The sequence below is a fragment of the Carcharodon carcharias genome, chromosome 3, assembly GCF_017639515.1.
Source record: "Carcharodon carcharias isolate sCarCar2 chromosome 3, sCarCar2.pri, whole genome shotgun sequence".
Taxonomy (NCBI): domain Eukaryota; kingdom Metazoa; phylum Chordata; class Chondrichthyes; order Lamniformes; family Lamnidae; genus Carcharodon; species Carcharodon carcharias.
Genome location: NC_054469.1, coordinates 105,305,959 through 105,318,169, shown reverse-complemented (window position 1 = coordinate 105,318,169; position 12,211 = coordinate 105,305,959). Strand labels below are relative to the sequence as shown.

Sequence of the window (12,211 nt, the reverse complement as noted above, 5' to 3'; positions counted from 1 at the left end):
GGATGATATGGCTTAAATGGTTAAATTATGAAGCTGGGTTGCACAAACTTGGTTTGTATTGCCTTGAGTTGAGGGTTGATCTAAATGAGATGTTAAAATGATAAAAGAATGCACCAAGATGGATACAGGGAAGCTATTTCCTTTAGTGGGGATGGGGCGGGGGGCCGGGGGGAGGAGGAGAGGAGATATCCAGAACAAGGGGAATGATATTAAAATTAGAGCTAGGCAATTCAGGAGTGAAATCAGGAAGCACTTTTGAACACTAAAGGGTAGTGAAAATCTGGAATTCTTCCTCAAACAGCTATGAATGCTAGGTTATTTGAAATTTTTGAGACTGAGTGACTGCTTTTATTTGGCAATGAGTATGGACTCATTGGGTCAATGGAATTGAGATAGATTGTCCAAGGTCTAACTAAATGGCAGAACAGGCTTGTGGGGCTAAATGGCCTACTCCTGATCCTATAGTGAATTCCATTACATAACAGAGTATAAGTCGGAGGAGGTTGTGCCTGTAATAGTACAGTGCTCTGTATCTTGAGTACTGTGCCCAGTTCTAGCCAATAAGATGAAAGAGAAATGTTTGGGCATTGGAGGCAGTGAAGTCAAGAGGCTTCTAGAATAAAAGGCCTGATTTATAAGTAAAGACCAGAGGACTTTAGACATTCCAGCTTGGAAAGAGTGTGCCTTAAAGGTAATCATACAGAAGTGCGGAAAAGGTAAACCTGGACTATTACTTTAAGTTAAATTGCAAGAATTCAAACTAGTAAAAGGTAACTTTACAACCACTATCAGAAATTTTTCTTTGCACAATGAGTGGTCAACATGTGGAATGAGCTTCAAAATAGAAAAATGAAACCAAAAACTTGATTTAACTACATAATTAATCTGAATTTCCCTAGTCTGACACTGCATCTCTCAGAAGTACCCTATTTCTTCTATTCATAACCCAACTTATTATTCTGTCTCAGGATCTATGCTGCACTATATGCACATTACCGATTCTATACATTATTTCGTTTGTTCCAAGTTTACTGTTTTAGCTTTTTGTCACACTTGTTTACACAAAACACATCCTGTAGTTGAAGCAGAGTTTTTTTAACCTGGGTTCTTGTCATCAACTTTGCAGAAGCCTAATTAAACAATATCATTGGAGCTTTTCTGCCTATTTTATTTGTAATTTCTTCACAACTGTCGAGATTTTTTGAGCAGCATTTTCCCTTTTTTAGATTCAATGAAGCTATTTTCTGATAATTTATTTTGCTGAGATTAATAATGATGGATGCAACCCTTGGCTATGAATTTGCACTTTCTTGAGGTATGCTGTTGAGGTGCCCTCCAATTGCAATTGTTTTGTTTTTAAGAGTCAGAAGATCATGAATGCAACTGAAGTTGATGCTTCTGGTAATGTTTTATTTTATGTACTTGTAAGGTAAGGTTAACAATCCAGAGTGGAACAGGAATGAAATACCTCACAGCTGCGGAGAGCTTTGTGGAAAGAAACGATCTGGCAATGACTGTCCTCACTCGTGTAACATGTAAGCACAAAAAAACATAAAAGAATGTTTTCATCTCCCTACCTTGTTACTGGTTTACGTTTGATAATTAATTTCAATGGCTTTGCAACATGGGTACTCTGGGCAAGCTTTCTTTGAGCTTTTCATAAGAGCGCATTACCACCAAATATAGTTACGTCCCATTCTTCTAATAGAAATCAGTTTTTGCATGCTACTAATTTTCGGTTCCGACTTTCATTGGCACCACTCTTTTAGACTTGTGCAAAATGAATTTGGGCCAATACTGTATTTGCTATGGTGACTTTAGCACAGTGGAACTTCAATTATCTACTAATGTGAATGGCTCACTGCCCCGATTGTAAAATAGACTTTGGAAGATACTTGAGAGTCCCACTAAGATAAAGTGCACTGGAAGCTTTTTTGAACAGTACATAAATGCTCTTAAAATAATTTTATCTTGTCTAATGAAGGATTGGTTCATCTAATGCACTTGTTAGAAATGATTGACCAGATAAAGGAACTTAGTGAGGTTATGAGTGTCATTATAATAAATTGGGGTTCTGCACATTCCTTAAATGTTTCGTTTAGAAACTTTCAGCTGGGCAAAATTTCACTTTTAGGAGTTTCAAAATGAACCTAATGTATGTCAAAAAGATTTATTAAAAACATTCTTTAGAAGAGGGGTAGGCTGTTTAGTCCCTTGAGCTTGTTCCATCATTCATTGAGATCATGGCTGATCTGTGGCCTAACTCCATATACCTGCCTTTGTCCTATATACCTTAATACCTTTACGTAGCAAAAATCTATCAATCTCAAGTTGTAAAATTTGCAATTGATTGGTGCGGTGAGTGTGACTGCCCTTGACATCAAGGCCGCATTTGACCGTGTGCATCAAGGAACCCTAGCAAAACTGGAGTCAGTGGGAATTGGGGAAAACTCTCCACTGGTGGGAGTCATACCTAGCATAAAGGAAGATGGTTGTAGCTGATGAGATCAGTCATCTCAGCTCCAGGACATCACTCAGGAGTTCCTCAGAGTAGTGTCCTAGGCCCAACCATCTTCAGCTGCTTCATCAATGACCTTCCTTCCATCATAAGGTCAGAAGTGGGGATGTTCACTGATGATTGCACAATGTTTACCATTTGCGACTGCTCAGATACTGAAGTAGTCCATGTACAAATGCAGCAAGACCTGGGCAATATCCAGACCTGGGCTGACAAGTGGCAAGTAACATTCGCGCCATATAATTGCCAGGCAATGACCATAAGACATAGGAGCAGAAATTAGGCCATTCGCCCCATCGAGTCTGCTGATAAGTCATGGCTGATAAGTTTCTCAACCCCATTCTCCCGCCTTCTCCCCGTAACCTTTGATTTTTTTTTTTAAACAATTGGACAATCTCCAATAAGAGAAAGTCTAGCCATTGCCCCATGATGTTCAATGGCATTATCATCACTGAGTCCCCACTAAACACAGAAACATAGAAACCAGGAGCAGGAGTAGGCCATTTGGCCCTTCGAGCCTGCTCCGCCATTTGTTATCATGGCTGATCCTCTATGTCAACGCCATATTCCCGCTTTCTCTCCATACCCCTTGATGCCCCTAATATCCAAAAAGTTATCAATTTCTTTCTTGAATATATTCAGTGATCCGGCCTCCACAGTCTCCTGTGGTAGAGAATTCCACAGGTTAACCACCCTCTGAGTGAAGAAATTTTTCCTCATCTCAGTCCGAAATGGCCTTCCCCAAATCCTGAGACTGTGGCCCCTGGTTCTAGACTGCCCAACCAGGGGAAACATCCTCCTGCATCAGATCTGTCTAGCCCTGTTAGAATTGTATACATTTCAATCAGATCCTCTCTCATTCTTCTAAACTTTAGTGAATACAGGTCCAGTCAAACCAAGCTGCTCTCATTCGACAGTCCTGCCATCCCCAGTTTCAGCCTAGTGAACCTTCGCTGCACTCCCCCCTACGGCAAGTATATCCTTTCTTAGGTAGGGAGACGAAAACTGCATGCATTACTCCAGGTGTGGTCTCACCAAGGCCCTGTATGACTGCAGTAAGACATCCCAACTTCTGAACTCAAACCCTCTTGCAATGAAGGCCAACATACCACTTGCCTTCCTAATTGCTTGCTGCACCTGCCTATTTACTTTGATTGACTGGTGTGCAAAGACACCCAGATCCCTTTGTACATCCACATTTCCCAATACATCACCATTTAAATAATACTCTGCAGTTCTGTTTTTCACACCAAAGCGTATAACTTCACATTTATCCATGTTATACTGCATCTGCCATGTGTTTGCCCACACAAACCCACAACTTGTCTAAATTGCCCTGAAGCCTCCTTGCATCTTCCTCAGAACTCTCAGCCCCGCCCAGTTTTGTGTCATCAGTAAACTTGGAAATATTGTATTTGGTTCCCTCATCCAAATCATTTATATATATATATATATATATATATATATATATATCGTGAAGAGCTGGGGCCCAAGCACTGATCCCTGCAGTACACCACTAGTCACCGCCTACCGTCCGGAAAAAGACCCATTTATTCCCACTGTGTTTCCGGTCTGTCAACCATTCTCAATCCATGCCAGTATATTACCCCAATCCCATGTGCTCTAATTTTGTCCACTAGCCTCTTATCTGGGACCTTTTTGAAATCCAAATACATCACACCAACTTGTTCTTCCTAATCTATACTGGTTACATCCTCAAAAAAAGCCAATAGATTAGTTAAGCACGATTTCCCTTTCATAAACCCATGCTGACTTTGTCTAATTCCGTTAATAGTTTCCAAGTGCTCTGTTACCATATCTTTTATAATAGACTCTAGCATTTTCCCCACTACTGATGTTGGGCTAACTGGTCTGTGAATCTCTGTGTTTTCTCTCTCTTTTTTAAATAGTGGGGTCACATTTGCCATGCTCCAATCTGCAGGAACTGCTCCAGAGTCTATAGAATTTTGGAAGATGACCACCAATGCATCCAACATTTCCAAGGCCACTTCCTTTAGTACTCTGGGATGTGGATTATCAGGCCCTGGGGATTTTTCAGCCTTTAACCCCATTAATATCTCTGGCACCATTTTTTTTTACTAATACTGATTTTCTTCAATTCCTCCCTCTCACTAGACCCTTGGCCCTAACATTTTTGGGAACTTATTTGTGTTTATTCATTCACGGGTTGTGGGCTTTGCTGGTTGGGCCAGCATTTATTGCCCATCCCTAGATGCCCTTGAGAAGGTGGTGGTGAGCTACCTTCTTGAACCGCTGCAGTCCATGTGGTGTAGGTACACCCACATTGCTGTTAGGAAGGGCATTTCAGGATTTTGATCCAGCGGCAGTGAAGGAATGGCGATATATTTCCAAGTCAGGATGGTGAGTGACTTGGAGGGGACTTTCCAGGTGGTGGTGTTCCCATTTATCTGCTGCCCTTGTTCTTCTAGGTGGTTGTGGTCGTGGGTTTGGAAGGTGCTGGCTTGGTGAATTTCTGCAGTACATATTGTAGGTGGTACACACTGCTGCTACTGTGCGTCGATGGTGGAGGGAGTGACTGTTTGTGGATGTGGTGTCAATCAAGCGGGCTGCTTTGTCCTGGACGGTGTCCAGCTTCTTCAGTGTTGTGGGAGCTGCACTCATCCAGGCCAGTGGGGAGTATTCCATCACATTCTTGACTTGTGCCTTGTAGATGGTGGACAGGCTTTGGGAGTCAGGAGGTGAGTTACTTGTCGCATGATTCCTAGCCCCTTACTTGTAGCCACAGTATTTATATGGCTAGTCCAGTTCAGTTTCTGGTCAATGGTAAGCCCCCAGGATATTGATAGTGGGGGATTCAGTGATGATAATGCCATTGAACATCAAGGGGTGATGGTTGGATTCTCTGTTGTTGGAGGTCATTGCCTGACACTTGTGTGGCGTGAATGTTACTTGCTAGCCCAAGCCTTGGATATTATCCAGGTCTTGTTGCATTTGGACATGGACAGCTTCAGTATTTGAGGAGTTGAGAATGGTGGTAAACATTGTGCAATCATCAGCGAACATCCCCACTTCTGACCTTATGATGGAAGGAAGGTCATTGATGAAGCAGCTGAAGATGGTTGGGCCTAGGACACTACCCTGAGGAACTCCTGAGTGATGCCCTGGAGCTGAGATGACTGACCTCCAACAGTCACAATCATCTTCCTTTGTGCTAGGTATGACTCCAACTGGTGGAGAGTTTTCCCCCCGATTCCCATTGACTCCAGTTTTGCTGGGGCTCCTTGATGGCACACTCGGTCAAATGCTGCCTTGATGTCAAGGGCAGTTACTCTCACCTGGGGAGTTCAGTTCTTTTGTCCATGTTTGGACCAAGGCAGTAACGAGGTCAGGAGCTAAGTAGCCCTGGTGGAACCCAAAGTGGGCATCAGTGAGCAGGTTATTGCGAAGTAAGTGCCGCTTTATAACAGTGTTGATAACCCCTTCCGTTACTTTACTGATGATCAAGAGTAGACTGAGGTGGTAATTGGCCGGGTTGGATTTGTCCTTTGTGTACAGGACGTATCTGGGCAATTTTCCACATAGCTGAGTAGATGTCAGTGTTGTAGCTGTACTGGAACAGCTTGGCTAGGGGCGTGGCAACTCTGGAGCACAAGTCTTTGGTACTATTGCCGGAATGTTGTCAGGGCCAATAGCCTTTGCACTATCCAGTGCCTTCAGCAACTTCTTGATATCACATGGAGTGAATCAAATTGGCTGAAGACTGGTAACTATGTTGCTGGGGACCTCCGGAGGAGGCTGAGATGCATCATCCACTCGGCACTTCTAGCTGAAGATTGGTGCGAATGTTTCAGCCTTATCTTTTGCACTGCTGTGCTGGGCTCCTCTATCATTGACGATGGAGATATTTGTGGAGCAGCCACCTCCAGTGAGTTGTTTAATTGTCCACCACCATTCACGACTGGATGTGGCAGGACTGCAGAGCTTAGATCTGATCCTTTGGTTGTAGGATTGCTTACCTCTGTCTATCACTTGCTGCTTATGCTATTTGGCACGCAAGTAGTTCTATGTTATAGTTTCACCAGGTTGACACATTTTCAGGTATGCCTGGTGCTGCTCCTGGCATGCCCTCCTGCGCTCTTCATTGAATCAGTGTTGATCCCCTGGCTTGATGGTAATGGTAGCGTGGGGGATATGCCGGACCATGAAGTTACAGATTATGTTCGAGTGCAATTCTGCTGCTGGCCCACAGTTCCTCATAATGCCCAGTTGAGTTGCTAAATCCATTCAAAATTTATCCCATTTAGCACAGTGGTAGTGCCACACAATACGATGGAGGGTATCCTCAATGTGAAGGCGGGACTTCATCTCCACAATGACTGTGTGATGGTCACTCCTACTGCTACTGTCATGGACAGATGCATCTGCGGCAGGCAGGTTGGTGAGGATGAGGTCAAGTATGTTTTTCCCTCTTGTTGGTTCCCTCACCACCTGTCGTCGACCCTCTTTTGTGAAGACAGAACCAAAATTCTTCTACCATTTCTTTGCTCCCCATTATAATTTCCCCCGTTTCTGACTAAGGGACCTACGTTTGCCTTCGCTAATCTTTTTCTCTTTGCATATTTTTGGAGGTTTTACAGTCAGTTTTTATGTTCCCTCCAAGTTTACTCTATTACTCCATTTTCCCCTTCTTGATCAATCTTTTTGTCAACTTTTGCTGAATTCTAAACTGCTCCCAATCCTTAGGCTTGCTTCTCTTTCTAGCAATTTCATATGTCTCCTCTTTGGATCTAATACGATCCATAATTTCTTTTGTAAGCCATGGTTGAGCCACCTTTCCTGTTTTATTTTTGCACTGGACAGGTTTGAATAATTGTTGTAATTCATGCAAACGTTCCTTAAATATTAGCCATTGCCTATCCATTGTCAACCCTTTTAGTAAGGCCCCCCAATCTATCATTGCCAATTCACACCTCATACCTCGTAGTTCCCTTTATTTAGATTCAGGACCCTCGTTTCAGATTCAACTTCTTCACTCTCCATCCTAATGAACAATTCTATCATTTTATTGTCGCATAATAAGTTTGTTAATTAATCCTTTCTCATTGCACAATACCCAGTCTAGGATAGCCTGCTCTCTAGTTGGTCCCTCAATGTATTGGTCTAAAAACTCATATTCCAGGTAATCTTCCTCCACAGTAGTTTGGTTTGTCCAATCTATATGTAGATTAAAATCACCCATGATTACAGTTGTACCCTTATTGTGTTTGTCTCTAATTTCCTGCTTAATGCTTTCCCTTACTTCTCCATTACTGCTTGGGGCCCTATAGACAACCCCCACCAACATTTTCTGCCCCTTGGTGTTTCTTATTTCCACCCAAACAGATTCCATATCATGATTTTCCGAGCCAATATCCTTCCTCACTATTGCATTGATTTCCTCCTTTACTAACAGTGCTACCCAACCACCTCTCCCTATTTGTCTGTCCCTCCTACATATTGAATACCCCTGGATGTTCAGTTCCTATGCTTGGTCACCAGTGTCTCCGTAATTGCAACTATGTCATAACCGTTTATATCTATTTGCGCTGTTAATTCATCTACCTTATAGCGAATGCTCAGCACATTAAGTTACAATGCCTTTAGACTTGTCTTTTTAACCTCGTTAGCCATCTTCGCTTTATTTGACGCTATGACTCCATTTGTTTTTCACCCTTGTTTTTTCTGCCTTCCACTTTTGCTTCTTACTTTTCTGTCCTTTGCTTCTATCCTTGTTTCCCCCTCCTCTGTCTCCCTTCTCAGGTTCCCATCTCCCTGCCATTCTAGTTTAAACCTTCCCCGACCACACTAGTAAACACCACCACTCCCCATAGGACATTGGCCCTGATCCTGCCCAGATGCAACCCGTCCTGTGTGTACTGGTCCTACCTTCCCCAGAACCGGTCCCAATGTCCCAGGAATCTGAATCCCTCCTCCCTACACCATTTCTTCAACCACATGTTCCATCTGATATATCCTGTTATTTTTACTCTTGTTAGCAAATGGAACTGGTAATAATCCTAAGATGATTACTTCTGAGGTCCTACTTTTTAATTTATGTTCTAACTCGCTATATTCAGCTTGTAGGACCTCATCCTTTTTTTAACCTATGTCGTTGGTACCAGTATGTACCGCGATCACTGACTGTTCACCTTTCCCCTTCAGAATGCCCTGCAGTCTCTCAGAGACATCCTTGACCCTGGAAATAGGGAGGCAACATACCATACTGGAGTCACTTCTGCGGCCACAGAAATTCCTGCCTGTTCCCCATACTATTGAATCCCCTATCACTATAGCCCTGCCACTCTTCTTCTTCCCCTCTTATGCAGCAGAGCCACCCATGGTGCCATGGACTTGGCCCCTGCTGCTTTTCCCTGAGAAGTCGTCTCCCCAAACAGTATCCAAACAGTATATCTGTTAGAGAGGAGGACGGCCACAGGGGACTCCTCTACAACCTGCCTTCCTCTACTCTGCCTGGTGGTCACCCATCCCCTTTCTGCCTGCTCAGTCTTACTGCAGTGTGACCACCTCACTGAGCGTGCTGTCCAAGATAATCTCAGCGTCAGAGATGCTCCAGACTGAATCCGCCTGCAGCTCTAGCCCCAAAATGCAGTTAACCAGTAGCTGCAGCTGGACACACTTCCTGCACACATGGTCGCCGGGGCCACTGGAAGTGTCCATGACTTCCCACGTAGCACAGGAGGAGCATTTCACAGGTGCGAGCTCTGCTGCCATGACTTCTCTTTAGATTAAAGCTTGTTAGTTACTCCCTTTAAAGGATACGAATTACGCTAGGGGCCTTATTCCACTCTAAACACTCCCACTACAGTCCAAAGTCCTTACCTTATTTTGTTTAAGCTAATGGACTGCAGCAGTTTAATCAGCAGAAAAAGTAGTAGAAGTACTCACCTGATCCTACTTACCACTCAGAGTCTCCCAGAACTCTCGCTCTATCCTTGCGCCACTTTCAGCCCCAAGTCTCCCTGGAACTCCTGCTCTGACCCTCAGCTCTCACTCTTTTTAAATCTTAACAAGCCCGTCACCCCTCTTGCGCTACCTCTGTGTCCCACTCTGGTTTTTTGCCTGGTTCTCCTCACTCTTTAAAATCGCTACTCCTATTGCACTGCCTTCCAATCCCGCTCTGGGAGACCACCAGCTGTTTTCAACATACTGAACTATGAACTGTCAACGTGATCAGAAACTGAACTGGACTAGCCATCCAAATACTGTGGCTACAAGAGCAAGTCAGAAGCTTGGAATCCTGCAATGACTAAGTCATCTCCTGACTCCCCAAAGCCTGTCCACCATTTACGAGGCACAAGTCAGAAGTGTGATGGAATGCTTCCCACTTCCCTGGTTGAGTGCAGCTCCCAGAAAACCCAAGAAGCTTGACACCGTCCAGGACAAAACAGACCACTTGACTGGCACCACATCCACAAACATTCACTTCCTCCATCACCGACGCACAGTAGCAGCAGCGTGTACCATCTAGAAGATTCACTGCAGGAATTCACCAAGGCTTCTTAGACAGCACCTTCCACACCCACGACCACTACCACCTAGAAGGACGAGAGCAGCTGATAAATGGGAACACCACCACCTGGAAGTTCCCCTCCAAGTCACTCACCATCCTACCTGCAAATATATCGCTGTTCCTTCACTGTCACTGGGTCAAAATTCTGGAACTCTCTTTCTAACAGGACTATGGGTGTACTTAACACCACATGGACTGCAGTGGTTTAAGAAGGCAGTTCACCATCACCTTCTCAAGGACAACTAGGAATGGGCAATAAATGCTGACCCAGCCAGCGATGCCCACACCTCATGAATGATTAAAATAAAAGCCTCAGTTGGTGTTTGCAGAAGACAGTTCCAAACCTGTCACCCTTTGTGTATAGAAATGTTTCCTAACACTACTGGAAGGTTTGGCTCTAATTTTTAGTCTATGCTCCCCTGTTCTAGGCTTTGCATATAGTTTCCAAAATAGTTTCACACACTCTACCTTTTCTGTTCTCCTTATCCTGAAAACTATGATCCACCCTTAACCTTCCAAATTCCAGGCAAGACAATAATTTCTCCTCTTAATTTAACCTTGGAACCTGATTCCAAATGGATGGTGCCAATATTTTAAAATACTTGTGTTTCTGTTCTTTCAAAATCCAGATCGTTGTGGAATATTTTTCAATATTAGATTATCAAAGCTTTTTTGAAGTTTACACATTTTAATCTAATGCTTATTCAATGTTTCTGGGTTGTTTACTTTTCTTCATAATAAGCAAATGTGCAAATCATTCATCCAGTCAGCTCTTCTCCAACCATTTGTGGAGACCCCAAAGTAAGGAGAAAGTGACAGCCATGGAAGTTAGTGTTGCATGCCAAAGTGGGAGTGACATCACTCACTCCTACAGATATTCTCAACTCATTCTGCTCGACTGACCCCACATTAGTGCATTTCAAATGGTAAGCAAAATAACTGACTCCTGCTCAGGTTGAAAGCCTGTCCTGGCGCCCAACTCCTGCAACAACAATTTTGAGCAATTGTATGTTTAATACTAAGGCTGAAAGTTAGCAACGTTTTACAGAGTTAGATTTCTGAATAATGTTCATAATAACCAGTTGAAGTTGATTTTTTTTAAAAATCAGTCCAATTTTAATAAAGTTTAGAGGCCATGATCAGCCAGAGTCTCCGCTATACTGAGAGCTTTTGAGTCATAACTGGTGAGACAGAGAATTGAGGGAACTTCTTAATAAACCATCTTCAGAAAATCTGGCAGAAAATAACTTCTCATAGTTAGACTAGCTTCAGTGAGTGTTGAATAATGTCTCATGTTTTATCTTGGTAGTTAGATTCCCACTGCATTCTCAATTTATTGACACTGCTACTTTGTAACACATGAAATATGATCTCTACAGAAGAAGATTGATCCAGGTTAAGTAACTGCCAAGTTTAAACTACTGGAGCTCATCATCCATCCAGTAATTCTAGCGCAGTGTGCTTATTGGCCCTAACATTGCATTAAAGACCACTGTGAATGAATTTGATTTCCCTTCCTCTGTTCAGATAATCCTTGCTTACCCATGTGGTTGGTAAAGCTTGTTACCGAGCTCATTAGTGTATATAGGAGGAGGGGGTAACCCTTAGAATGCCAAAAAATTCATGGATCTTCCAATAGTTGGGCCAATGTTTGATGTCTTTTGGCTTGTACATTGATCCTAGATTGTTTAAAGAAAATTTGATATTTTCAAGACTAGGTTTATGAAAATAAAACATACACATGTGAACAATTTAAAATATGAACCAAAACATTTTCAACTACCACCTTGCCTTTTTTCCTCATTCCCTTCTTGCTCATTTGCCAATATTTATTTTAACACTTGCTTTATTTCTAATATACCCTGTTTGAACCAACATCGAAAATCTTAACCTATGACTGAAAATCAACTCAAGGCTAGATGAAGCTCAGAAATTTTAAGGGTTACAATCTCTTGTTATACATCATCGAAGAGAATGAAGATGAAGATATGGAACTTGGGGAGAAAGATTGCGAGGTTCTTGAGCAAATTGACAAGGTATTGCAGGTGTTGGCAGGCTTAAAAGTGGACAAATCTCCAGGTCCGGATGATTTGTGTCCCAGACTGCTGAGGGAGGCAAGGGAGGAGATCGCAGGGGCACTG

The 12,211-nt window shown here is 42.9% G+C and overlaps 1 protein-coding gene across 6 annotated transcripts in view; it reads left to right on the top strand.

The window, feature by feature from the left end:
- Positions 1 to 12,211, top strand: part of nfx1 (nuclear transcription factor, X-box binding 1) — a 137,794-nt gene that overhangs the window by 55,842 nt on the left and 69,741 nt on the right. For all 6 annotated transcript variants that reach the window (XM_041184281.1, XM_041184278.1, XM_041184277.1 and 3 more), the window contains exon 5: positions 1,430 to 1,535. In XM_041184281.1, coding sequence (XP_041040215.1) covers positions 1,430 to 1,535 — 106 coding nt within the window. The remainder of the gene's footprint in view (positions 1 to 1,429; positions 1,536 to 12,211) is intronic.